The sequence below is a fragment of the Ovis aries genome, chromosome 17, assembly GCF_016772045.2.
Source record: "Ovis aries strain OAR_USU_Benz2616 breed Rambouillet chromosome 17, ARS-UI_Ramb_v3.0, whole genome shotgun sequence".
Taxonomy (NCBI): Eukaryota; Metazoa; Chordata; class Mammalia; order Artiodactyla; family Bovidae; genus Ovis; species Ovis aries.
This window is the reverse complement of record NC_056070.1, coordinates 72107266-72129948: the sequence shown is the minus strand read 5'-3', so window position 1 is coordinate 72129948 and position 22683 is coordinate 72107266. Positions and strand designations below refer to the sequence as shown.

Below are 22683 nucleotides of genomic sequence, written 5' to 3'. Positions count from 1 at the left end.
CTTGGGCTCTTTCCGCTCGGCTCGGCATTGGTCGTGCGCCCCGGCCCAGTCCCGGGGCCCCGTGCTGCACCCCTGCGTGCCCTGCACTGCTCTTGCTAGCCGGACGCCTGTGTGGAGGCAGCCTCCGCGAGCACTGGCCTTGTTCTCAGTTCCCTATGGGCCTGGGCGTGTGCAGGTGCCCTGGGGGAGGGCTGGGTCAGGGTTTGCTGGTGGGTGCGTTCCGGGAATGCTTGGAGGCCGGCCAGCCCCCAGCAGGTGCGGACAGCAGTGAGGAGCCAGCCGGCCTTGGCGGCCCGGACAGTCTGGGTGCTGGGGAGCTCCTCGCTCCGAGAGTGGCTCCTTCACAAGCGTTCACTGCGTGCCTGCCTGCCACGTGCAGACAGTGAGGGCCAAGCCTCTCCTGAGATGAGAGGGCGGGCTTTGGAAATGAGGTCACTGCGGTGGGTCAGACTCGGCCTGTCCTGGGGTCAGAGGTGAAGTGGGCCAAGGGAGAGGGGCTGGGGGCCAGCTGATGGAGTTTGAGGGGGGCTCTGCAGACAGGTGGGGCGTGCCCTGTGGGGAGAGCGCTTCAGGCAGAGGCCCAGCCGTGACAGGCCCTGCGGCGCGGGGCCCATTCTTACTTGCCCGGTATGAGTGGAGCAGGGGCAGGGGCTGTGGTCTGGGGCAAGCTGAGGCGGGGAGCCCAGCAGTGTCTCGGGCTCAGATTCGAGCAAGGAAGATCTGACCCAACTTGGTTTCTTTTAATTACTTACTTGGCTGCGCCGTGTCTTGGTTGGAGCATGTGGCATCTAGCTCCCGGACCAGGGATTGAACTTGCATTGGGAGCATGGAGTCTTAGCCACTGGACCCCCAGGAAATCCCCCTCAACTGTGCCTTTTTACATTTTTTACCACCCTTGATCTAGAGAGCGCCCTCTTGTGTCTTAGCTGATAGTTCAGGGTCGAGAGAGTCGAGTTTGCGTGCGGCCTGTCTCCAGCCCTAGCTTCCCTCCAGCCGCCGTCGGGCATCTGAGTTTATCTGTGGTCCCCTCCGCTGTGTCGGTGCCTTCGTGCCGGTTCACGCTTAGGTATTTGAGTGTGTCTCTAAAAGCTAAGGACTTAAGAAACGAGACACTCGTCATACCTAGGAAGTTAGTATGAATTTGTTAGTGTCGAATATCCAGCCGGTGGTCCAGCTTCCAGAATGCTCTTGTAATTATTTTTTGCAGTTTTGAGGTCAGGGTTCTTAGAGTTCATACAACCCCAGGTCTCTCATCTCTACGTGTCCCCCTTGCTGCAGCGTCCTTGTGGGGACTGAGGTTGGGGGGGTGCAGTGGGGCAGGGAGGGGCGCAGGTGTCGGGACAGGGTGGGGTCTGAGAGAGGGGCTGCGGTGTGGTGTGCGGGGCTGACTCATTGAAGGGGCAGCAGGCTGGTGGGGAGATAGGCTGGTCCCCGAGGCAGAGGGTGGCAGCGTGGGCTGGGGCTGACTCCGGGGGCGGTCTTGCAGGGGGCGGAGTTCCTGCTCTTGGAGGTGGAGCCTGGACGGGCCCCTGGGTGGGGGGCGCCCAGGCCTGGTGCCACAGGCTTCCTGCTCCCTTTCTCTGACCCCACACTCCCACCCCGCCCGCCCCTGCGCCCTCCCTGAACCCCCCCCCTCCGCCACACCCCACCCCTGCGCCCTCTCTGACCCCGCCCCGCCCCACCCCTGCACCCTCGCTCACCCCGCCCCACCCCGCCCCTGCGCCCTTTCTGACCCTGCCCCGCCCCGCCCCTGCGCCTTCCCTGACCCCCTGCCCCGCCCCTCCCCTGCACCCTCGCTGACCCCGCCCCACCCCGCCCCTGCGCCCTTTCTGACCCCGCCCCACCCCGCCCCTGTACCCTCCCTGACCCCCTGCCCCGCCCCTCCCCTGCACCCTCGCTCACCCCGCCCCACCCCGCCCCTGCGCCCTTTCTGACCCCGCCCCACCCCGCCCCTGTACCCTCCCTGACCCCCTGCCCCGCCCCTCCCCTGCACCCTCGCTCACCCCGCCCCACCCCGCCCCTGCGCCCTTTCTGACCCTGCCCCGCCCCGCCCCTGCGCCCTCCCTGACCCCCTGCCCCGCCCCGCCCCTGCACCCTCGCTGACCCCGCCCCACCCCACCCCTGCGCCCTCCCTGACCCCGCCCACCCCGCCCCTGCGCCCTCTCACCAGGGAAGTACCACTGCCCGGTGCTCTTCACCGTGTTCACCAACAGCAGCCACATCGTGGCCATCAAGACCACTGGCAACGTCTACGCCCACGAGGTGGGTGGTCACGGATCCTGGCGGGGACGCTGGCGGGGGGGTGGTGGGCCCGGGTCCCCGGAGGTCACAGGCTAAGAGCCACCGCTCTAGCCAAAGGATGGTGGCCTGCCTGTGGCCTCCAGGCCTGGACCAGGCAGCTCTACTTGCTGAGCGGGTCCTAGTTCCCGGGCCCCGCAGGCCCACAAAGACCCTTGAGGGAGCCCAGCTCCAGGCCCTGCCCGGGGAGCGTAGGGCTGGGGTTCCTGCTCTGGGCCAGGCCGCCTGTGGCAGGCTGTGGGCTTTCACGCCCACCCCTGGAGCTTGGCCTCTTGGGCTCTGGGGTCATGGATTGGGATTGGGTGGAGGTGGGAGGCTGGTTGGGAGCAAGATATCAGGGACCCGCCTGGGGCCTAGGTTGGGTCCGCCCCCTTGGGGGCGCACTCTGGTCCCCTCCTTTGCCCTTCCCCCCTCCCGGGTGGGCTCTGGACTGTGGGCTGCAGGGAGGCACCGTGACTGTGGCCCTCCTGGCTGTAGGCGGTGGAGCAGCTGAACATCAAGGCCAAGAACTTCCGAGACCTGCTGACGGACGAGCCCTTCTGCCGACAGGACATCATCACCCTGCAGGTGATCACCCTCCTGGCTCCCTGCCTGCGCAGCCTGGCAAAGCCCCTCCCAGCCGTGGGTCACCCCGGGCCTCTGCACAGGCCACCGCCGCAGTCTGGGGCTCCCGGCTCCCCGTCTCGTCCCTGCCCCCAGAGCGCTTCCAAGTCGAGGCTGCCCCGTTTCAAGCCTGAGGGCTGGGGCAGGTGCCCAGGACCCGGGGCGAGCCTAGAGCATGGCTGTAGGTGTCCCGAGAGCCCTGAGCGGGCTCATGTGAGTCACAGCCGCAGAAAGTCGGGGGCCCTGGTTCTCCTGTGGCTCGTCCCGCTACGATTTGAGGCCAGTGCACGGCCCTCCGCCAGGGTGGACTCTCTGACCCTAGGTGAACTGTGGGATCCGCCTGGCAGCTGACTGCAGGGGGTGGCAGTGGGAAGGGGTTGGTCGGCACCGTGTTCTGCGCTGACAGCTGGGGGCACTATTGGCTGTGAGCGGGCAGGTGTGCAGCTGGGGAGCGGCTTTGCAGCCCCGTCTCCACCCGCCCCTGCCGACCCCCGGGCTCTCCCCAAGCCCGGGCCCCTGCCCGTCCCCCGTCGCCTTCCGCCCAGCAGCTGTGTGGCCCAGGACGTGCCAGGCTCACTGCCACACGTGTTCTTTGTGCCACAGGACCCCACCAACTTGGACAAATTCAACGTTTCCAATTTCTTTCACGTTAAGAATAACGTGAAAATAATCGACCCAGGTACGTACAGCCCAGCTGCCCGGGGGCGAGGGGCTTGGGTAGCAGAGCCAGCGCCCCTGGGGGACGCTCCCTGCCCCTCGCCAGAGTCCGGGGGGGTCCCAGCCTGCTCTGCACAGGCCTTGCATGTCTTGAGGTACTGTGCCGTCCTGGGGTGGGTCAGCAGGACCCTGGAGCCTGGGCGTGTGGGGGCCAGCCGGGCCATCAGGACATGGCCACAGGCCCCGCAGGGCTGCTTCCTCTCCGGGGGCCCTGGGGCCTGGGTCGCCCTCTCCGCACTCGTCAGAGATGGTCCGTTTCTCACCACAGGACTGGGCCAGGCTGTATGTGATGGCCGGCGGGGGGCAGGCAGGCCCCGGGGCCGGTGGGAGCGTGACCTGGGGCTGTGACCCTGGGGTCGGGCCGGGGCAGCGGCCTCGTCCCTGCTCTCTCCACGGGCTGTCCCGGGGCTGTCGTGACCCGGAGGCTGTAAGGGACGGAGGCCCTGGTTGCCCTGGCCTCATGCCCGGCCAGGCTGTCAGTGGCTCTGGCCCTCACTGCGTCTGGGGGCGGCGCTGGGCCTCAGCCGCTCAGGACCACCGTACCGTCTCTAGACGAGGAGAAGGCCAAGCAGGACCCGTCTTACTATTTGAAAAACACAAACACGGAGACGCGAGAGACGCTGCAGGAGCTCTACCGGGAGTTCAAAGGGGACGAGGTGCTGGCGGCCACCATGAGGGCCCCCGTGAAGGCGAAGGCGGACAAGCTGAACGCCGTGAGTGGGGCCCGCTGCCCTGCCCTGGCGGCACTCCTGGAGCGCGGTGCTGGGTGGGGCGCTGCCGGCAGCCTCCGTGGTTCCTCGCCGCAGAGCAGCCTGAGGTGTGCGCAGGCACGGCCCTGCGGAGCTGGCCACCCGGAGCCGGAGTGACTCGGGTGCCGAGCTGCCAGGGGAGGAGGGCAGGTGGTTCCGGGGTGCCTCTGCCTGGCCCTCACCTGCACGCCCCACCCCCGTCCTTGTGCTTGGCCCTGGGTCCCAGTCGGCCGTGAGGGCTCTGAGACCTGTGCCCTGGCCTGTCAGGCCCTCAGCTGCCCCTGCCCCTACCAGGCAGGGCCTGGGGCTGGGAGACCCCCTTTGAACAGTTGTCCAGGAAGGTAGGTGTGCTGAAGACAGGCTGTGGTGTTCACTGCTCTCCCTAACACAGCAGCTCTTAGCATTTTGATGCATTTTCTTCTGATAGGAAGAAATCTCTTTTTTGTGTGTTTAGAAGGAAAAAGACATTTTATCGTGCATGATTTTTTCCTGTAGGACCTTGAAACCTTTAAAAGGGCCCTCAAGTGCCTGGTGCTCTGAACCTCAGAGGTGCCCACACTCTGCCTGGCACGCTTTTCCAGGTTTCACTTAACACGAGGCTTGGCAGCCAGGCTTTTGGTGCGGTTGAAGCCGAGGGTCGCGGCTCTCCCTGGGCCCTGCGGGAGAGGCCAGCGTGGGCTGGGCGTACTGTCTGCCCAGGAGGCCCCCTGGCGGCCAGGGGTGGTGGAGAAAGGCGAAGGGCAGGCCCGGGGCAGAGGGGCGGCCCCCGTGCTGAGCGCTGGTGCGGTTTCCCCGCAGGCCCACTACTCCACCGGGAGGGTCAGCGCCTCCTTCACGTCCACCGCCATGGTTCCCGAGACCACGCACGAAGCAGGTAGTATCTAGCCCCACTCCCTGTCTGCGGTGGCTGAGCACAGGCATCCCCCTGCCCGCCTCGGCTCTGTGGGCTTGCCGGCAGCTCACTAGTGGTCAGGCGGGGACGGGTCCTTTTGAAAGTGGGCTTGTGTCTGGGTGGGGGGCCGCCCCGCCCAGGCCCCAGCGACCTTCTTTGCTGGTCTTCACTGGTCAGGGCCCACCGTCCCCCAGCCCCTTCCTCCTCTCCCCGTGTTGGCCCCTGGTGCCCGCCCTCCCCCTGGGTCCCCAACCCCGGACAGGCAGGCAGCTCAGGCGTCTCCTCGTAGCGGCCATTGACGAGGACGAGCTGCGCTACCAGTTCGTGAAGAAGAAGGGCTACGTTCGGCTGCACACCAACCTGGGCGACCTCAACCTGGAGCTGCACTGCGATCTGGTGCGTGGGTGCCCCCCCCCCCCCACCGGGAGCCCAGTGCCGCCGCAGGTGGCCAGGCTCACCAAGCCCACCGGCTGAGGCCCGGCTGCGGGCCCCGGGAGCCCCTCCCACCGTCGAGGCTGCTGTGTGGCTCACAGGAGCCTTCGGCCTGTTGCAGACCCCGAAAACCTGTGAGAACTTCATCAGGCTCTGCAAGAAGCAGTACTACGACGGCACCGTCTTCCACCGGTCCATCCGCAACTTCGTGGTGAGCGCCGACGCCGGCTGCCCCCCCCCGGGTGTGGAGTCCTCCCCGTGGGGGTGCTGAGCCCCTGGTCTCCAGGGGCCTTGGGCCCCAGCCCAGCTGTCCACATCGAGCTGGTGGGGGAGATCCCATTGTCCCTAGCAGAAGCTGGGGGCTCATGGCGGGGCTCCTCACTGGCGTGCTCTTCCCACAGATCCAGGGAGGCGACCCAACGGGCACTGGCACAGGTGGGTGCTGGCGCTGGGCCCCTGGGGTGCCAGCTGCGCCGCGGGCCCAGAGCCACAGCCTGCGCCTCCAGCCCCGTTTCCTCGCTCCGCCTCTGTGGCGAGGCCTCGGGCCCCCAGGGGCCCCCGTCTGGCCGCCGACTGGGGGCTGCTCCTCCAAAGCTCCCCAGCTTGCCGGCCGCTTGGGACAGACCACCCTCCCTCGTGTGGAGTTTATTCTGAGGGCCTGGGGCTGGGGCTCCCGGGCAGCTGGGGGTGGGGGCCCGTGGGCAGCTGGGGCTGGGTCCCCACGAGCAGCTGGGGGTGGGGCCCCACGGGCAGCTGGGGGTGGGGGCCTGTGGGCAGCTGGGGCTGGGGCCCCATAAGCAGCTGGGGGTGGGGCTCGGGTCGCGGTCATCCTGCTGCTCCGGCCTCTCTTCCAGGCGGGGAGTCGTGCTGGGGGAAGCCCTTCAGAGACGAGTTCCGGCCCAACCTCTCGCACACGGGCCGCGGGGTGCTCAGCATGGCCAACTCCGGGCCCAACACTAACAAGTCTCAATTGTGAGTTGATGGGGGCAGGGGGCGGACTCCGCGGGCTCTCAGCCTTGCCCTCAAGGTCGTGCCCACCTGTGTCTGTCGAGCCAGGAGGCCGTCCCAGCACTTAGGCGTTGCCTGTCTAAGGCCGACATTGTTAGCAGGAGGCAGGGGACGCCCGGGACTGCTGCACCGCAGCCTCGCCGCTGCCTCCCCACGGCAGTCCTCAGGAAGGAGGAGTGTTCAAGACACTGAGCTGTTTAGCTATGTTTCAGATGCTTTCCCAGATGTTACAGTCCATGGGAAGGTGGGGGGTGTGTGCTTTGGCCTGCGCTGGAGTCCGCCTCTTGTGCGGGGTCCCAGCTGTGCCTTCGTGCGTGTCTGGGAGGCCGTGGGGGCACAGGGCGTGTCTCTGAGTGGTCCCGGTGCCTCTGGGAGCTGCCCCTCAATGGGTGGACAGGGCTTTGCTGCTGCCGGATGGTGAGGGTGCCCGTCGGCCTGGCGTGGCTTGTTGGCCCCCGGCTGTCTTAGGCACCAGTGGAGCAGGACGGGCCCCGTCCAGTGGCCTGGGGGACTTGTTCCCAGTGGTTTTCTCTGTACCTGCTTCAGCGGGGCCCCTGGGGAGCGGCCCACAGAAGAGGGACCTCCCGCCAACCACGAGGAGGGGCTTCGGGCTGCCCTCCCGCGCCCGCGCCCCTGAGGGCGGCCCCTGCGCTGTCTCCTGTCTGCTTTGCTAAAGTTGTTTATCCTCCGGCGTGGACATGACTCCATTTGGAGCCGCGTGACGTGTATTTTAGAGGATCAGGCAGCGTGAGAGCCTCCATGTGGGGGTGTGCCTCGGCTTTTCAAGGACGTCTTCTATCTTCTCAATGTGACTTCACGGCTCCTGCTCACGGGTGCCCTGCCTTCCTGCAGGCAGCTGCTCCTGGGGGGCTTTGTGGTTTGTGACAGCTTGAAGCGGCGCTTCTCTTGGCTCGTTCTGGGGGGCGGTCGCTCCGTCCCTGAGGGGCGTGTATTCGGGCCCTCACCCGAGAGCCGAGGCTTTGTGGACGCTTGCGTTCTCAGCTCGAGGGGTGGTGGACTCAGGCCCCTCCAGGCCGGGCTGTGCGGGCCGGTGAGCAGCGCTGTCACCTGGCCCGGCTCGCGAGCCTGCCCCTCCAGGCGAGGTTTTGGGGTTCGTGTGCTCCTGGGGCATCTGCCATGGGTCATGCGTTTTCCTCCCGTAGGCTGTGGGTGCAGCCCCGGGGGCTCAGCCTCCCGGTCGTGTCCGTGTGTCTGTCCTGGCTGAGACTGTTGACAGTGCACCGTCCCGTGTGGGAGCTTGGCCTGGCGGTGCTGAGGCAGGCGGGTAGGGAGGCGTGGGCTCTGCCTGACCACCCCGTCCTTCCCCAGCTTCATCACCTTCCGTTCCTGCGCTTACCTGGACAAGAAGCACACCATCTTCGGGCGGTAAGACGCTGGGCAGGGTCTGTGTTGGGGGTGGGTGGCCGCCTCCCCCAGGCCAGGCCTCTGCCCCCCTGTCCAGTCTGTGCACAAGTTGGAGGGGTGACCCTTAGACCTGAGACCTGTCCCCCGCAGACTGTCCCTTCGCCGTCCCGAAGCTCAGAGCTGGGCCGTGTCCCATCTCTCCCCCTTTTGTCCAGGACTTGGTGTTCACCCTTGGCGCCAAGTTCCCTGCAGACGCCGTGTGTGTGTGGACGGTCCCGTCAGCCTGTGCTGGCAGCCGGCCCACCTGCTCACAGCCTGCGCCCCAGTCTGCAGGGGTGCCTGCGCCGGGCACGTATATTCTCAGGTGCCCCGTTGCTCTGCCGCAGGGTTGTTGGGGGCTTTGACACGCTGACGGCCATGGAGAATGTGGAGAGTGACCCCAAAACTGACCGTCCTAAGGTACGTGCCCCAGAGCAGAGGGCCCTCTCCTTGGGCTCGGAGCTGGGTGGGTGGCGGGCAGCTGGGGGGCCTGCTCACGCCCACCTACCCCGCCAGGAGGAGATCCGCGTCGACTCCACCATTGTGTTCGTGGACCCCTATGAAGAGGCTGATGCTCAGGTGAGGAAGGGCCTGGGGGGACGGCTGTGCCTGCGGCCGGCCCAGTTCTGTCCCCGGAGCCCTACCTGGGCCAGCGCTTGAGCCCGCCTCCGCCCACCTCCCACAGATCGCTGAGGAGCGCAAGAAGACTCAGCTGGAGGCAGCGGCCCCCGAGAGCACGGCCAAGAGCAGCCAGCCCCCGCAGGGGAGCCAGGGCCCCCAGACGTACCGCCAGGGGGTGGGCAAGTACATCAGCCCGGCAGTCACGTGAGCTTCCGCGGTGCCCAGGCCCCGTGTCCCAGGATCAGAGCCTGTCAGTGGGGGTCAGACTCCGGGAGGCTCCGGGACTGTGCTGTCAAGGGGGAGGGAGCTGGGGAGTCAGGGCCCATGCGGCCCTGTGACGTGTGGGGGCTCCTCGCTGGGGGCCCACGGGCACACGGCAGCTCATGTCCGCTGTGCCCCCCAGGAAGCGGGTAGCAGAGGAGGAGCCGTCCACCAGCGCAGCTGTCCCCGTGGCCAAGAAGAAGCCCAGCCGCGGCTTCGAGGACTTCAGCTCGTGGTAGCAGCCGCTGCTGCGCCGGATCCGGTAGGGACTCGGGGCTGGGTGCAGGGGCCGACCGCCCGCCCTTCCTTCAATAAAGCTCTGGCTGCCGCCCGAGTCCTTTCCTGGCTCCCTCCCTGGGCGGGTGGCTTGGCCCGGCCCTGTCTTCGCATCTCGGGCTTCCAGGGAGGAAGGGCTGTCTTCTGACCCCCACACCGCCCGCTGGTCACCTCAGGGTGGCCGATCCACTTGGTGTGGTCCTCCAGCCAGTGGTCACCTGGGACCTCAGACCAGACCTTCTGACTCGGGGGGGCAGAGCTCAAAGTTCCGTCCAAAACCCTTTTCTGCCTCTTGCTTGGGTTCACTGGCCGCTCCCTCTGCCGTCAGGACAGGGGGCTCCCGCTGTCCTGTCGGGGGCTGAGCAGGGGCCCTGCCCTGGGGACCCGCCCGGTCTTGTGCTCACACTGACTGGTGCCCTGCGCAGGGTGTCCTCTTCCCCCGAGGAGCCAGAGAGCCCGTCCTCCCCACATCGCCCCCTGCAGCCCTCCCCCTGGACACACCCCCTCGGCTTCCAGAAGCACCACAGACGCTCAGGACAGCTGCCTCCTAGGACCACGTCTGCTCTTGCTGGGAGGCCCACAGCCTCCCTGCTGCCCTTGCCCGCTCTCAGCACTGAGCTCCTGGGTCAGCACGGCTGCCCCCCCTGTCAGGCTCCATGCCCACTTCTGTCCGGTCTCTCCTCACCCGAAGCCTCACGGCAGCGAGTGCAGCCGGCTCTTGCTTCCAGAAGGTACTGTGGCTCTTCCCGTCTCTGCTGCTGGGCCCCGGGCCCACAGGTCCACACACACGGTGGTGCCTCCCCCGCTCAAGGCCCACTGGGACGACTCTGGGGCCTGCGACTGTCTGCGGGACCTGGGCTCACAGGGACTGTCCTGCCCCCCGCCTGCGGCCAGGCCGCCCTCCCCCGTGTCGTTAGGACCTGGCACCAGCTCCTCCTCGGCTGGGAACCGCTGGGCGGCTCACTTAGTCCTCGGGAGCCAGGGTCACGGGTAGGTGGTGTGCGGGGCGCCCCGCCTGCAGCAGCTCTCGAGGAGGCCACCATGGGCCCCTCGCTGCCCTGCCAGACCACCAAACCGTCAGTGCTACTGACCAGGACACAGTGAACATTGCAAGCTTTATTTTGGAAGCTCAGACAGCACGGAGGGCCAGACACGGGCGGTCCTGCTTGGGGAGCACGCCTTTGGGCTGGCCTGGGCTTCTGTCCATCCATCCGTCCGTCCATCCAGCGGCCAGGCCCACCTGCCCTGATGGAAGGCCAGCCAACCCAGGCTGAAGACCCCCAGCTCCACAGAGGGGATGCCCGCCCAGAGCCTCTGATGAGGGAGGGTTTATGTCTAAGCTGAAATTGTACTTCTCTAGATGTTAAAAACATTCAGATTGTGTGAGTCCCTGCTGAGGGCATCAGGTAAAGTAAAGGACTTATGAAACAATTCCCATTTCTGATCCCTCCTAATAGCTGACGGATGCCATCAAGAGTAAGCATTAAGGTATAAAAATACTATATATATACACTTATATACATGTAGGTACAGAATAGCCAGAGCTAAACCTCGTTTCTAAAGTAAACGTGCAGAGAGCACTGCATGGTGGGCTCAAGCGCATGTGTGATCCCTGCATCACCTCCCACTCTTCCAAGGAAAAAATACCTTAAATGATTTAAATAAAAGGCGCGGGGTAATAGCTGTGTGGGAACTTAGAGGGGACGCCCAGCATGCTGCCCACACGTCTGGCTGTGGCCTCAGGAGCATCCGTCCTTGAAGCCGCTCACGGTCAGTTCGTTTGGTTTCAAAAGGAGCTCGGGTTTTGCAGAAGACCCAAAAGGAAAGCGGCTGAGAGCCGTGGCGTCAGCTTCATAGCCGTCCCGCACCGCGGGGAAGAAGGCTGCCGCACCCCCAGAGACAGCCCAGACCTAAGTGCCCAGTACACATGGCCCACGTGTGAGTGCGGTGGACATGAGAACCACAGGAGGCTTCTTGGCGTCCAGAAGCATCTGCTGGAGAAGTGCCTGGCCGCTGGCCGAGGCTGGCTCTTGGGGGTTCGGACTCAGCCCTCAGGGCAGGCCCCCACTAAACCTTCAAGGGGCTCTGCCGGGAGGCGGCCTGCTGGGCACCCTCATGGATGACCCAGCACCCGGGGGCGGTCCCAGGTGTGGGTCAGAGAGTGCCCACGGGAAGCTCACCTGATCTGGAGCACCAGCTGGGGCTCTGGCTCAGGGGAGAGCCCCCCGTCTCCAGTTTGTGGCTGTGGGATTGTGGAGCCAGGGTCCTGGGTGTCTCAGGGCCCAGCGAGCACACTGAAGGCCTCTGGATGCGTCAAGGGGCAGGCCGGGCTCACCGGCCAGAGGGCCTTTTGGCCTCCACTCTCTGCAGACTGGCCAGAAGCCACACGCAGCCCAGCCCTGCAGAGGCCCAGTGCGTGGGAACTCGAGCAGAAGCAGGGTGGGCTGGGGCCCCCGAGCGACCAGAGTTTACACCTGTCTTGCAGCTGGAACCTTCTGTGGAAAACGCGAAAACAGTGGCAGATCTTAGTTTGGAAGTTTATCCTGTTCTGGCCTCTTCCAAATATAGGAAAAATAATTCTTTTTCTTCAAGTACATCAGAGTAGAAAAGGAAGTCCACTTTCCCTCGGTCCGGTGTGATCAGCTCGAACTCTGCGGGCCAGCCGCTCGGGCTGTGCATAGGCCCAGGGCCGTGTCTGCTGACCACTCGCTCACCTGCCTTCTAGACAAGCTACTGGCTTCAAACAGGGTGTTCCGTTAGACACGTTTCTCTCTCTCTCGCTCACCTAAGTGTTACCAGTGGCACCTTCTGCTCTTGAACAAGGCTAGAAAGCACCCTGGTGCAGAGGTGCACAGCCTTCAGAGCTCTGCCCTCAGCGGTCTGCGTGCAGAACCACCACAGTGTGGGTCCAAGAGGCGGGGCGAAGTGGTCCCCTCCCTTCACTCCAGACATGAGCAGGGCTGGCTCTCCAGAGAGGCCACCCTGGGGCCCATGGCACTCAGTCTGGTTTTCCATCAAAACAGAATACAGCCAAACTCTGCCTTAAAAGCACTGGTTACAGAAGGCAGGGGCTAGATGGACACGTCATCAGTCAAGTCTTTCCCTGGATCTTGAGAAATTAGAAACAGGTCCTCGAAACATTTCAGAAACAACCATGTGCGTGAAGAGGACATAGCTGGCGGGGGCTGCCTCACCCGGGCCGGCCAGGGGGGTCGCCCGCCCTCGGACACGCCCCAGCTCCTTGACGGTGACCGTCTCGGTCACGCCCGGGGGGACGGGACGCCCGCTTTACTCCCAGCCGTTGTCTTTGACCATGTGAGCAAGCTCGATGATGAACTTCCCTTCCTTATACTTCTGACTGCTTTCAAAGGCGTGCTCCTTGGAGAGAGAGAGAGGTTTCAGAATAGAACCTGTTTCGGTTTTCAACTTCTTTCTACACGTGGCAAAGAGGAAGGACAGGGTCACGTCTCCCTGACACAGCCTGCACGGGGCGGCCTGGGGCCGAGGAGGGGCCACTGTGCTGGGGATCAGGCATTGGGGGCGGGAGCTACGGCGTGAGCTGTGGAGCTGAGCATGGGCTCAGCAGGGCAGTTCAGAAGGGACGGTGAGCAGGAGCCTCCTTCCTGAGGCTCCGGGTCACGAGTCGGGTAAAGGAGCTGGGGGTGGGGTGGGGCACACTGAGGAAGGGAGCGCGTCTTCCATGCACTTCCCCCGCCCTCCCGCGACGGGCCCAGGAGGGTCCTGGGGTGCGGGCTGAGCACGCCAGATGAATCGGCTGTGCGCATGACCGCACCCAGCCAGTGACCACCCGCACGGCGGGCACAGCCTCCCCGACCACTCAGCCTGTGGCCCCTCCTTGGCGGGCGGCACCCGGCCTGTTTCCGGCCCACGGTCTCCGCGTGATGCAGACCCCAGTGACTCACGTATTTCCACCCGAGCGTGGTCTTGCAATTCTCGCAGTAGATGTCGGCCACGGCGTGCAGGCCGGTGAGCAGGACTCGCTCCTCCGCAGGGCCGCAGCCCACGTTCACCCTGCAGGGAGGAGGCGCTGGCACCCTCGCAGGTGCTTTTCCACCTGCCGGCTGCTCCCGGAACCCAGGGGTGTCCTCCCTGACTCCCCAGCTGTCCCCTGCCCCTTGGAAGAGAAGGGACAATTTCTGGCTTCCCCCACCAAGAACCCAGGACGCCGCAGGCAGCGAGGAGGCACCCAGAGTTTGCTGTCTCTATGGAAACCAAGATGGACCCTAGCTGGGGGCACCCCACGCCCCTGGCCTCTGAGGAGCTGGTGCTGCCCCGGCCCTGGTACTCACACTGAGTTGAAAAGGTAGGCTCGTCCTTGACTTCCCTGAAAGGACTGCAGAGAAGGAAAAGCCGTCAGAGGGCCAGCCGTGGTCAGGGCTGAGTGATGGGAGCCCTGCCCTGGGGGAGTGGAGGCGCCCCCATAGACCCAGACGGGCGTGGAGGGGCCACCGGGCAGAGCGCCTGTGAGCCTGTGCCCGGGGCAACGTGTGCCAGCGTCCAGCAGATGAGGGGAGCACGGGGTGGTTGCCGTGCCTTTCTACGGGAACTATGAGAAAGCCACGGCCCCAGGCAGCCCCCTTCAGGGAGGAAAGCTTGTAGCTCGCTCATTCCAGGACGACCGAGGCAGAAGAGGGCATCTGTGTGTCTCCAGCCTCCAGCCAGTCCCGACTGCACGGCCACAGGGCCTGCAGGGGACACTGGGTCCCGACTGCACGGCCACAGGGCCTGCAGGGGACACTGGATGGGGACTTGCCACCCCAGGTGCCAGGCTCAAGGGACCAAGTGGCACGGACAGGCCTCAGAAATAACCAGAAATGCGAACGGATCAGAACCTTCTTTGGGTTCTTGCCTATCACCCAGGAACAAGCTCCTGGCCCTGGAAGCCAAGTGGCCCGCAGCCCAGGCCTCGGTTTGCACAGGAGGACGGTGTGTGTGCAAACCCAGCCACCAGCCCCCGGGACCCCCCACTGGGCAGCACCACAGCCAAGACCACAGCACCGCCCATGAGGCTGCAGACACTCAAGGCCAGCGCACCTGGGAGGGTCCATACTCCTCTCCTCACAGGCCCCTGATTTCGCGAGCAGACACTTGCCTTGGAGATCAGCTCGTCGTGATTTGCCAGGTGGGCCCTGCAGTGGACACAGCTGTAGGTCCGGTGGCAGTTTGGCAGATACGCTTGGAAAGTTTTGGACTTGGTCACCTTCACCATCGCGGGGCCCTCCTGGCTCAGCTCAGGGCTGGCGGGGGAGGAGCTGCAGCTCTGCTGGGCTCTCCAGCAGCAGCAGCACTGGCACACACACGCCGCAGCCGTCGTTGCTCGGAGGGCGCGTGGCTCCGTCCACACAGCTCGGGTGAGAGGGACGCCGCCACCTGCCAACACACACCGCAGAGGGTCACGGAGAGGAGGAGCCACACAGGACGCGCCTGGTTCAGGGCGCCTGTTGTGAAGACGCGGGAAACTGCAGGCCTGGACGTTCGAGCACACACAAAGAACGCGGTACCCCACCGTGGCTCAGCCACTCTCCATTTAGTTGGGAGTGGCTGGTGAACTACTTTCACACACAAATGATCTGAGAAAACAGTAGCTCAAAAACATCTTTTGTCCTCTGGCTTCAGGACATGTGGAAGAGACAGCACCCAACAAACTTCCCACCTGAGAGACGGCAGGAGCGCTGGGCCCATCCTGCCCCGAGCACCACGATGTCTATGCATGCGTGGTGGGTCCAGTACTGGTCTCTAGGAAATTACCTATCAATCCAGAAATACACCCTCACGCACAGTCACCTGATTTTCAACAAGGGTGCCAAGACCACTCTACGTGGAAAGGGCAGAGCCCTTCCAACAAATGTGCCAGGAAAATAAGAGACGGCCTGTCAAAGAACGACACCACGCAACGGCTCACTCGGGAAGCAGGGCCCCGAACGCAGACCAGAGCCGTGCAACTCCCAGAAGAAAGCGCAGGGACGGTCCGCGCGACGCTGGACTTGGCAGGGACACCAGGAGCGCAGACGCGTCTGAGGACCCCGGAAGGAGACGCGAGAGGAGTTGCCAGCACTCAAGGACACAGTGCAGACCGATCTCCAGCAGACCCCAGGAGGATAGAGGGAGGGTCAGCCGCAGCGCATCACCCAGCAGTGAGGCTGCACGGCGCTGGAGAGAAGCGGGGACGTCTGAGAAGCCTCCCAAAGGGAAGGGGAGGCCACCTGTCAACAGAGCAGCTTCCCCAGTCAGTCAGCAGAAGGCGGAGGCGGTGGGGAGGCACCCCGAAGGCCCTGAAGGGGAACCCCGTTCTCCCGGGACTCTGCAGTGGGAATGTCGCCACAGACCTCAGGACCCGCCACCTGCAGACGAGCAGCTTGACTTCAGGAAAGTATCACTGGAGGAGATTCAAGGATCGCTTCAGACAGAAATGAAAGAAAAAAACCAAAGCCCACTCAGGTCTCAACTTCAGACTACAAGGGGGCAGGATGCTGAGTAAAGAAGAGGCTGAGGGTGCAGGCGGGCGGGCAGCCCTCCTCCGGAGCGCCGGGACTTGCTCGGGATGGGCGAGCAAGAGAGCACGGCGGAGGCGCGGTCAGAGCAGCATCCAACAGCAGCTTCGCGTGTGGACTCAAGGGCCGCTCTGCTAAATGAAGGGTAAAGGTACTTCTGATGAAACACCTGTCCCAACAAAAAGAGTAGCTGTGTCACTTCCAAACGTGTGAAGGGAGGTGAGGAAGGGAGGGCGCGTGCCGGGGGACGGGCAAGACGGGTAGTGAAGGAAGATTGAAACCCAGGCATCTCAGTGCGGAGGTGAAACGTAAGCAGACTCACGTTAGAGTTGAAGGTTTCAGACTAGACAGAAAACAGACTTTACCTCGATGCTGCTTCCAAGACACACACCTTAAATTGAGGCACAGAAAGGGCAAAAGAAGCAAAGGCGGCAGCAAGACCTGTGGCCACAATCACTCGCTGACGCGCGATTCCCACAGAGAAGTCAGAGTAGAGAAACGCAAGTCAGAGCCGCAGCGACAGCCCTCACACCGGCCGGGAGGGCCGTCACCCAGAGGCCACAGCTGACGAAGCCTGCAGAGGGTGCGGAGCCCGCGGCGCTGCTGCTGGGAGCGCAAGCTGGTGCAGCCACCGTGGAGGAGTGTGGGGGCTTCCTAACAAAAAGCTGAAAATAGTCACCATGCAACCTGCCGACCCCACTCATCCGGAGAAAACACTCAGAAGGATGCGTGCAGCCCAGCCTTCGCATCAGCGCTGTTCACAACAGCCGGGAATGGAAGCAGCCGAGTGTCCACTGACGGGCGGATGAAGGTACCGCGGGGCGTCTGTGTACACGTTTCACAATAATGCCTTTGGCAGCGGCGTGGACTGACCTGGAGACGATCACGTTAAGCGAAGTTAGACAGATAGCGTAAGGAGCCACTTATGGGGGGATCTAAAGAGCCAAGCGAACTGATGCACAAGACAGAAACCAACGCAGGAGAAGGGCTGAGGGCTCCAAAGGGGAGAGGCAGGCGGGGCAGGGACAAGCTGGAGCTCGGGGCTCACACACACACACTACTACATACGAAGCCGTCAACGAGGCCCTCGGCTGTGCAGCACAGACAGCCCCCCACGCGCTAACAGCCTGCATGGGAAGAGAGGCAGGGGGAGCGCACGCACCGCAGATCCCCGCCGTGCGCCGCGCACGACACTCAGGCAGCCGCACTTCAGGAAGATGAGCGAGTTAGAGCAGCAGGTGGAGAGAAGAGGGCGTAACAGTAATGAAACACCGTTCATGCGTTTGCATTTCCCTTAAATAACATTTAATGGAAAAAGGTCCATTAGATAAAACAGCAGGGAGGTAAGTAGCAAGTGTAAATCTTGTCACTTCCTAACAGTCTCAAACGACGTAAGTCAAAAGTTGGAATAACCTTGAGATAAATCGATAATCAGAATAGGACTGGTGGTTGGACCATATAAATGTAGTATGCGTGATAGCTTCTATATTCCAGCATACTACACGTAGTTACCTAGTACATAAGTATACAGTATGTATTACACTGGATTTTTCACCAACTGATAGAGCAAACACAGATGACGGCAGATACACTTCATTTTGATGAAGAAACCGGAGCTAAAACACATGTAGAAAACCGTCTGAAAACCAGAGGCTCCAGTGCATCACTGCGCGCAGACATCCAGTGAGCGCGGCCGCACAGCGCGCCCAGCATGCTGAGGGTGGGACTCGCAGCGAGCGCTCAGACCGCAGCACCAATGAGACGTCAGTGATGAAACTAACTAGAGAAATGCTCATATGCTTGTTACTTAGGAAATATGCTGCTAGATGGAAATCAGGAAATGTTCTGAACAATAAAAGGGGCTCCCCTTGTGGCTCAGCTGGTAGAGAATCCGCCTGCAAGGCGAGAGACCTGAGTGATCCCTGGGTGGGGAAGATGCCCTGGAGAAGGAAAAGGCTCCCCGCTCCAGTGTTCTGGCCTGGAGAATCCCATGGACTGTATAATCCAAGAGGTCACAAAGAGTCAGGCACGGCTGAGCGACTTTCACTTCCAAACAAATAATTATCAGAACTTAAAGGGGACCGTAGGCTCTTACAGGATGGATATTAGAAGACAGGCGGGATTACTGAGCTAAACACCCATCTTTAAAAACGTTGAGAAGTCACAGGAAAACAACCCCAAGAAAATATAAGAAAAGGAAAAATAGGGGAAAATATAAGGAAAGAGAAAAGGGAGCATGGACCCTCTGGAGAGGATCAACAAGGCAGAGGTGTGCCCGTCAGCTCAGCCAGCCTCGGAAACGCAAATGGGTGGCGTCTTCTGTGGGCAAGACTTGGGGAGAGATGCTGCAGTCACCTCAAGTCAACACAGTTGCAAGGCGTAAGCCACACAGAATAATTCCTGGAAAATTAAAAATATGACTCAGGAAGAACTAGAAAAGCTGAATAATCCTGTCAACACAAATCAAGTCACTGGTAAAAATTCTCCAATACACACCCTGATAGCAAAGAACTTCCTGGAGAAGTTGGCTGCACCTCCAGAGAGGACGCGTCCCAACCTGGTGAGAGCGCTTCCAGAGGGGAGAGAGAGGAAGCACCTTCCCACCGTTTCACGTGGCTTAACCTCACCTCAAACCCCTGTCTGGGGGTCAGCGCTTTCACTGCTGGGGCTCAGGTTCAATCCGTGGCTGGGGAACAGACCTCGCAAGTCCTGCGGCAGAGCCAGAAAAGGAAAACAAGAATGGAACTCACCAAGTTTCCTCAAAGAAACCACGATGCAACGTCTATGTGCTATGGCCCCGGCGGGGCCCAGCTCTGTGTTACAGGACTGTGCAGTTGAGGCAGTTTTATCACAAGAACGCAAGATGAGTTAACAGTAGAAAAATTTCCACCAGTTGTTCCATTTATCTGAATGGATGGAGAAAAGTTCGGAAAAATTTAACATGCATTCACAATTTAAAAAACATTCCATGCAAACTAAGATTGTAAAGAGAACTGTTTTGAGGCATGTACCAAAGCAACAAAGAAGAAACCACTCTTGGGAAACATCATACACAATGTTACAAGTTGGAAAGTTTCCTTTGAGGTGGGCACTAAACCAGGATGCCTCGACACCTGCATTCAGCGCTCCCAGGAGCCCCAGCCAGCTCCACAAGAAAGGCCGCCTAACTGAAAACAAGCTGGCACACAGCAGTGTAACAACAGAGCATCTGGGAGCAGATCCAAGACCCGAAACACCTTGGACACAACTCTGAGGGGTAAAAATACAGCCCTACATCCATAAAGCAGGCTGAGCGCCGAAGAATTGATGCTTTTGAACTGTGGTGTTGGAGAAGACTCTTGAGGGTCCCTTGGACTGCAAGGAGATCAAATCAGTCCTGAATATTCATTGGAAGGACTGATGCTGAAGCTGAAACTGCAATACTTTGGCCACCTGATGCGAAGAGCTGACTCATTTGAAAAGACCCTGATGACTTCCTAGTGGCTCAGACGGTTAAGCATCTGTCTACAATGTGGGAGACAATGTGGGTTCAATCCCTGGGTCAGGAAGGTCCCCGGGGAAGGAAATGGCAATCCACTCCAGTACTATTGCCTGGAGAATCCCATGGACAGAGGATCCTGGTAGGCTACAGTCCATGGGGTCGCAAAGAGTCGGACACGACCGAGCGACCTCACTTTCTATCTTTGAGGCTGGGAAAGACTGAAGGCGGGAGGAGAAGGGGACGACCGAGGATGAGACGGCTGGATGGCATCACCGACTCGATGGGCATGAGTCTGAGTGAGCTCCGGGAGTTGGTGATGGACAGAGAGGCCCGGCGGGCGGCAGTCCATGGGGTCGCAGAGTCGGACACGACTGAGCGATTTTCACTCTTCACTTAGAACGGGGACAGCCCTCATTTCCAACTCCGAGGGACCTCTAACGGGGCGGGGCCGTTTAAGTGGCATCCTGGGGACTTCCCGGGTGTCCCAGGGGTTAGGACTCGGCGCCTCCACTGCAGGGGCGGGGGCTCCGTCCCTGGGGGGCAATGGAGACGCTACACGCAGCACAGCCAAGCAGACAGGGCAAAGGCCGCCCAGGCTTTCCCACTTCTTTCACTTCCTCCGGGTGTAGATTGTCTCCCGCAAACTGCCAGCCACCCGGAGGCCCCTTCCGCTGGAGCGCCAGGCCCCGTCCATCCTCAGTGCCCACGGTCACCCTTCAAAGGCCGGCGTGCCTCCAGCCCGCGCGTTCTGCCATCTGCCCTGCCCGCCCCCCTCGCTGACCCCTGGGGGGCCCAGCAGAGCAGGGGCCCTGCCTGGATCTTGGTCACAGAGAAGCGTGTTGTGATGTAACTGGGCTTTCGGGCTGTACGTCCGCGAGGCCAGCTTCTCCAGCCACCGGTACCGTGCGCTCTTCCAGGACCTGCTGACAGGCCAGGGCCCATCTTAGCACCTGAAGGGCAAGCGCACTTCACTGCTGTGGGCACCGTGTCTCTGGGTTTGGGGAGCAGCCACCATCCCCCCAAGATGCTAGTGTGGGTAAGTTTTTAGAGCAAAAACAACATTCTGGATTCCAGAAGTTTTCCTCCTAAAATAAACATGGATATTTATTTTGAGAACATGAATCAGGCCCATGTCCACATGGTGCTTCACCATTCGGAAGACAAACCTGAGAACCAGAGCTCCAAGCGAGCAGCTGACTCCCGGGAGGGCGTGGGCTCCGGAGTCCTCCCGGGTTCCTGAGTCCTCCCGGCCCTGTCCCGCCCACCTGCCTGCTGAGCAGTGCTCTGGCACTGAGCCTTTCTTTTCTAAGAGCCTCTGCTACACTGTTTTAATTTCTCCCCCTAGTAGCTAAGAGTCCTTGGGTGCCTCCTAGCAGAAGTCGCCCGCCCACTTCCGGCTCAGAAGGGAAGAAGCAGGCAGGGCTGCCTCTCTTCAGTTCCAAGAGGAAGGAAAGATGCTGGGACCCTTGGCCATTTTAGGAACCTCATGCTCATTGAAACATCAAGTACCCCTGTTGCCGAGGAAGGGATGGGAAAAACCAGAGAGGCGGAGAGGAGCCAGAACGGGGCTGGTGCTCAGCAGAGGGTGTGCCGCTGAGGGCTGGGGGTGGGGGAACTCGGAGGGACCAAAACGGAACAAAGCCACGTGAGGGGAGGCTGGGGGCCTCAAGCCAAATTGCTACCTGACCCGTAAAATGGGCCCAGGCGCCCCGAGAATTGCTCCGGGCGTCAGGCAGGCTGCGCGGTGGCCAAGGGCTGTGTCCATGCCTAACAGCGCCCACGGGGAACCCTGGTCCTGAGGCCTCCTGGGTGTGGACACGGCCTGACTCCAGGGCCAGCGACAGGCCCTCAGCAGAGCCAGTGCTGCAGTCACCGCAGGGTGTCACCCAGCGCCCAACTGGACCAAACCCTCCCCGCTGTCCTCCCTGGAGCCTCAGCTTCCAGGGACCCCGCGTCCAGAGCTTGCTCCGTCCCCCTCTCTCCACGCTCTCCCCACTCCTGCAGGTTTGGCTGATCAGCCAATCCAACCCCTTTCTAAAAAGTTAAAACCAAACGATACTGGAGTAAAGCGTCAGAGATGAGGAGGACTTCGCTGCTTCTTCACACTTGAATCTACCTTCCACTCATCACCTTTCCAGGGAGGAAGAGACACTCCCACTCGGCAAGTCCTTGTCGGCATCCACCTCGCCTCCCCACCCGGAGGATCCTGGCGGGCCCTGACAAAGGCGGGGAGGGATCAAAGGCTCTCCACATTAAGAGCTTTATAAAGGCACGCACTTTTACCAGTTTTTAATTTTGGCAGGCACACCGCGCCACACTGGTGATGGTGTGGGCACACTGGGCAGAGTGCAGGTGGGACGGATGGGACTACCTTTCCAACTCTTGTGTGAACACACAGCTGTTCCAAAGTAAGCCGATTTCAACTCAAAAAGACCCAAACAGATGGGTAATCAAGATCACTCAGTGCCCAGTGCTAGGCTGTTACAGCCCTGCTAAGACGGGGCTACCCTGAGCCTGGCCAAGGCTCCCCCCACGGAGAAGACACCTGGCCCCTAAGATACAAGGGGGAGGCGGCCGGAGGGGCCCAAGCTGGCCTACGTCAGACTAGAGGCCGGGGCAGGGTCGCAAAGCTCAACACCGGGAATGGGCCAGCTGCTGCCCGGGGCGCGCTCGGCCGGCGTGACCACCTCCGGGGAGCAGAGGCCGCGGGGACCGGACAGCGGAGGGGCCGCCTGCTCGGGGCCGCACCTGAGAGCCATCCCCGGAGGGGGAAACAACATTCTCGGCGCAGAACCACAGGTTGAGGTGTGTGTACGCTTCCACAGAAAGAAGGCACGCAGCGGCTCAGAAAAAGCCAGGGCTGGGGCCGCGGTCCACCTACCACGGACCCGGGCCCAGTCCCACCCAAAACGGGCCAGACTTGGACTCGGCGCCGCCCCGGGGTCGGGGCTCACTGCCCGAGCCCCGACGCCCGGCGGGCGCCGCACGGGCGCGATTCGTTTCGGCCTCGCCCTGCACAAGGGCCCTTCGCTGCAAACGCGGGGCCCTCTTGTCCCCACTGCCCGCCGCCCCAGCCGCGACCCCGCCTCGGGGGAAGAAGCCTGTCGACCCTCGGGCGGGCGGCTGCGCCCGCACCTTCTCCGCGGCGGGGCGGGGTCGGAGGCGGCGCGCCCGCCCCGAGTCCCGGGCCGCGCCGAGCCCGGCGGCCCCCGCCCGCGGCCGACGCCGCTGGTCCCCCGGGCCCGCCCTACTCACGGCCGCCCACCGCTCCGCGCCCCGGCCCGCAGCGCCCATCGGCCCGGCCTCGCTCAGCGCGGGCGCGGGTCTCCGGCGGCCCCGGCGCGGCCCGGGACGCGCTGCGGCCGTTGGCGCCCCGGCCGCGCGCGAGGCACCCCCGCCGCCGCCCTCGGGCCGCCTGCCCTTTGTTTT

At 62.6% G+C, this 22683-nt stretch overlaps 2 protein-coding genes across 11 annotated transcripts in view; one reads left to right on the top strand and one right to left on the bottom strand.

The window, feature by feature from the left end:
- PPIL2 (peptidylprolyl isomerase like 2) overlaps nt 1–10692 on the top strand; it is a 19548-nt gene extending 8856 nt beyond the window's left edge. Inside the window, exons 7-21 of one of the 3 annotated variants that reach the window (XM_027956868.2) lie at nt 2171–2262; nt 2776–2865; nt 3505–3580; nt 4171–4331; nt 5166–5241; nt 5549–5655; nt 5813–5902; nt 6093–6126; nt 6546–6663; nt 8029–8085; nt 8451–8523; nt 8620–8682; nt 8789–8928; nt 9128–9247; nt 9687–10692. In XM_027956868.2, coding sequence (XP_027812669.1) covers nt 2171–2262; nt 2776–2865; nt 3505–3580; nt 4171–4331; nt 5166–5241; nt 5549–5655; nt 5813–5902; nt 6093–6126; nt 6546–6663; nt 8029–8085; nt 8451–8523; nt 8620–8682; nt 8789–8928; nt 9128–9224 — 1274 coding nt within the window. In that variant the 3' untranslated portion in view covers nt 9225–9247; nt 9687–10692. Of the gene's footprint in view, nt 1–2170; nt 2263–2775; nt 2866–3504; nt 3581–4170; nt 4332–5165; nt 5242–5548; nt 5656–5812; nt 5903–6092; nt 6127–6545; nt 6664–8028; nt 8086–8450; nt 8524–8619; nt 8683–8788; nt 8985–9127 lie in introns of all 3 variants that reach the window. The other 2 variants (XR_006056603.2, XM_042234179.1) reach the window with 2 other exon arrangements.
- YPEL1 (yippee like 1) lies at nt 10363–22683 on the bottom strand. Of its 8 annotated transcripts, none has more exons than XM_042234182.1 (6): nt 22510–22683; nt 18401–18482; nt 14375–14652; nt 13572–13615; nt 13185–13293; nt 10363–12639 (listed from the first exon to the last, which is right to left on the bottom strand). In XM_042234182.1, exons 3-6 carry the CDS (start codon nt 14489–14491, stop codon nt 12550–12552), a joined length of 360 nt encoding a protein of 119 aa, XP_042090116.1. In that variant the 5' UTR covers nt 14492–14652; nt 18401–18482; nt 22510–22683; the 3' UTR covers nt 10363–12549. The 8 variants fall into 8 exon arrangements, with proteins under 8 accessions (XP_042090116.1, XP_042090115.1, XP_060257347.1 ...); XM_042234181.2 differs by lacking the exon at nt 22510–22683 and adding an exon at nt 20421–22046; XM_060401364.1 differs by lacking the exon at nt 18401–18482 and having other exon boundaries at nt 22510–22650.

What these genes read in the sequence shown, in the direction of transcription:
- YPEL1 (XM_042234182.1), bottom strand. Translation starts at nt 14,491, where the DNA reads ATGGTGAAGGTGACCAAGTCCAAAACTTTCCAAGCGTATCTGCCAAAC. An exon ending in GCCTACCTTTTCAACTCAGT is followed by an intron (nt 13,294 to 13,571) that starts GTGAGTACCAGG and finishes TCCTCCCTGCAG; the next exon opens with GGTGAACGTGGGCTGCGGCC. An exon ending in CCACGCTCGGGTGGAAATAC is followed by an intron (nt 12,640 to 13,184) that starts GTGAGTCACTGG and finishes TCTCTCTCCAAG; the next exon opens with GAGCACGCCTTTGAAAGCAG.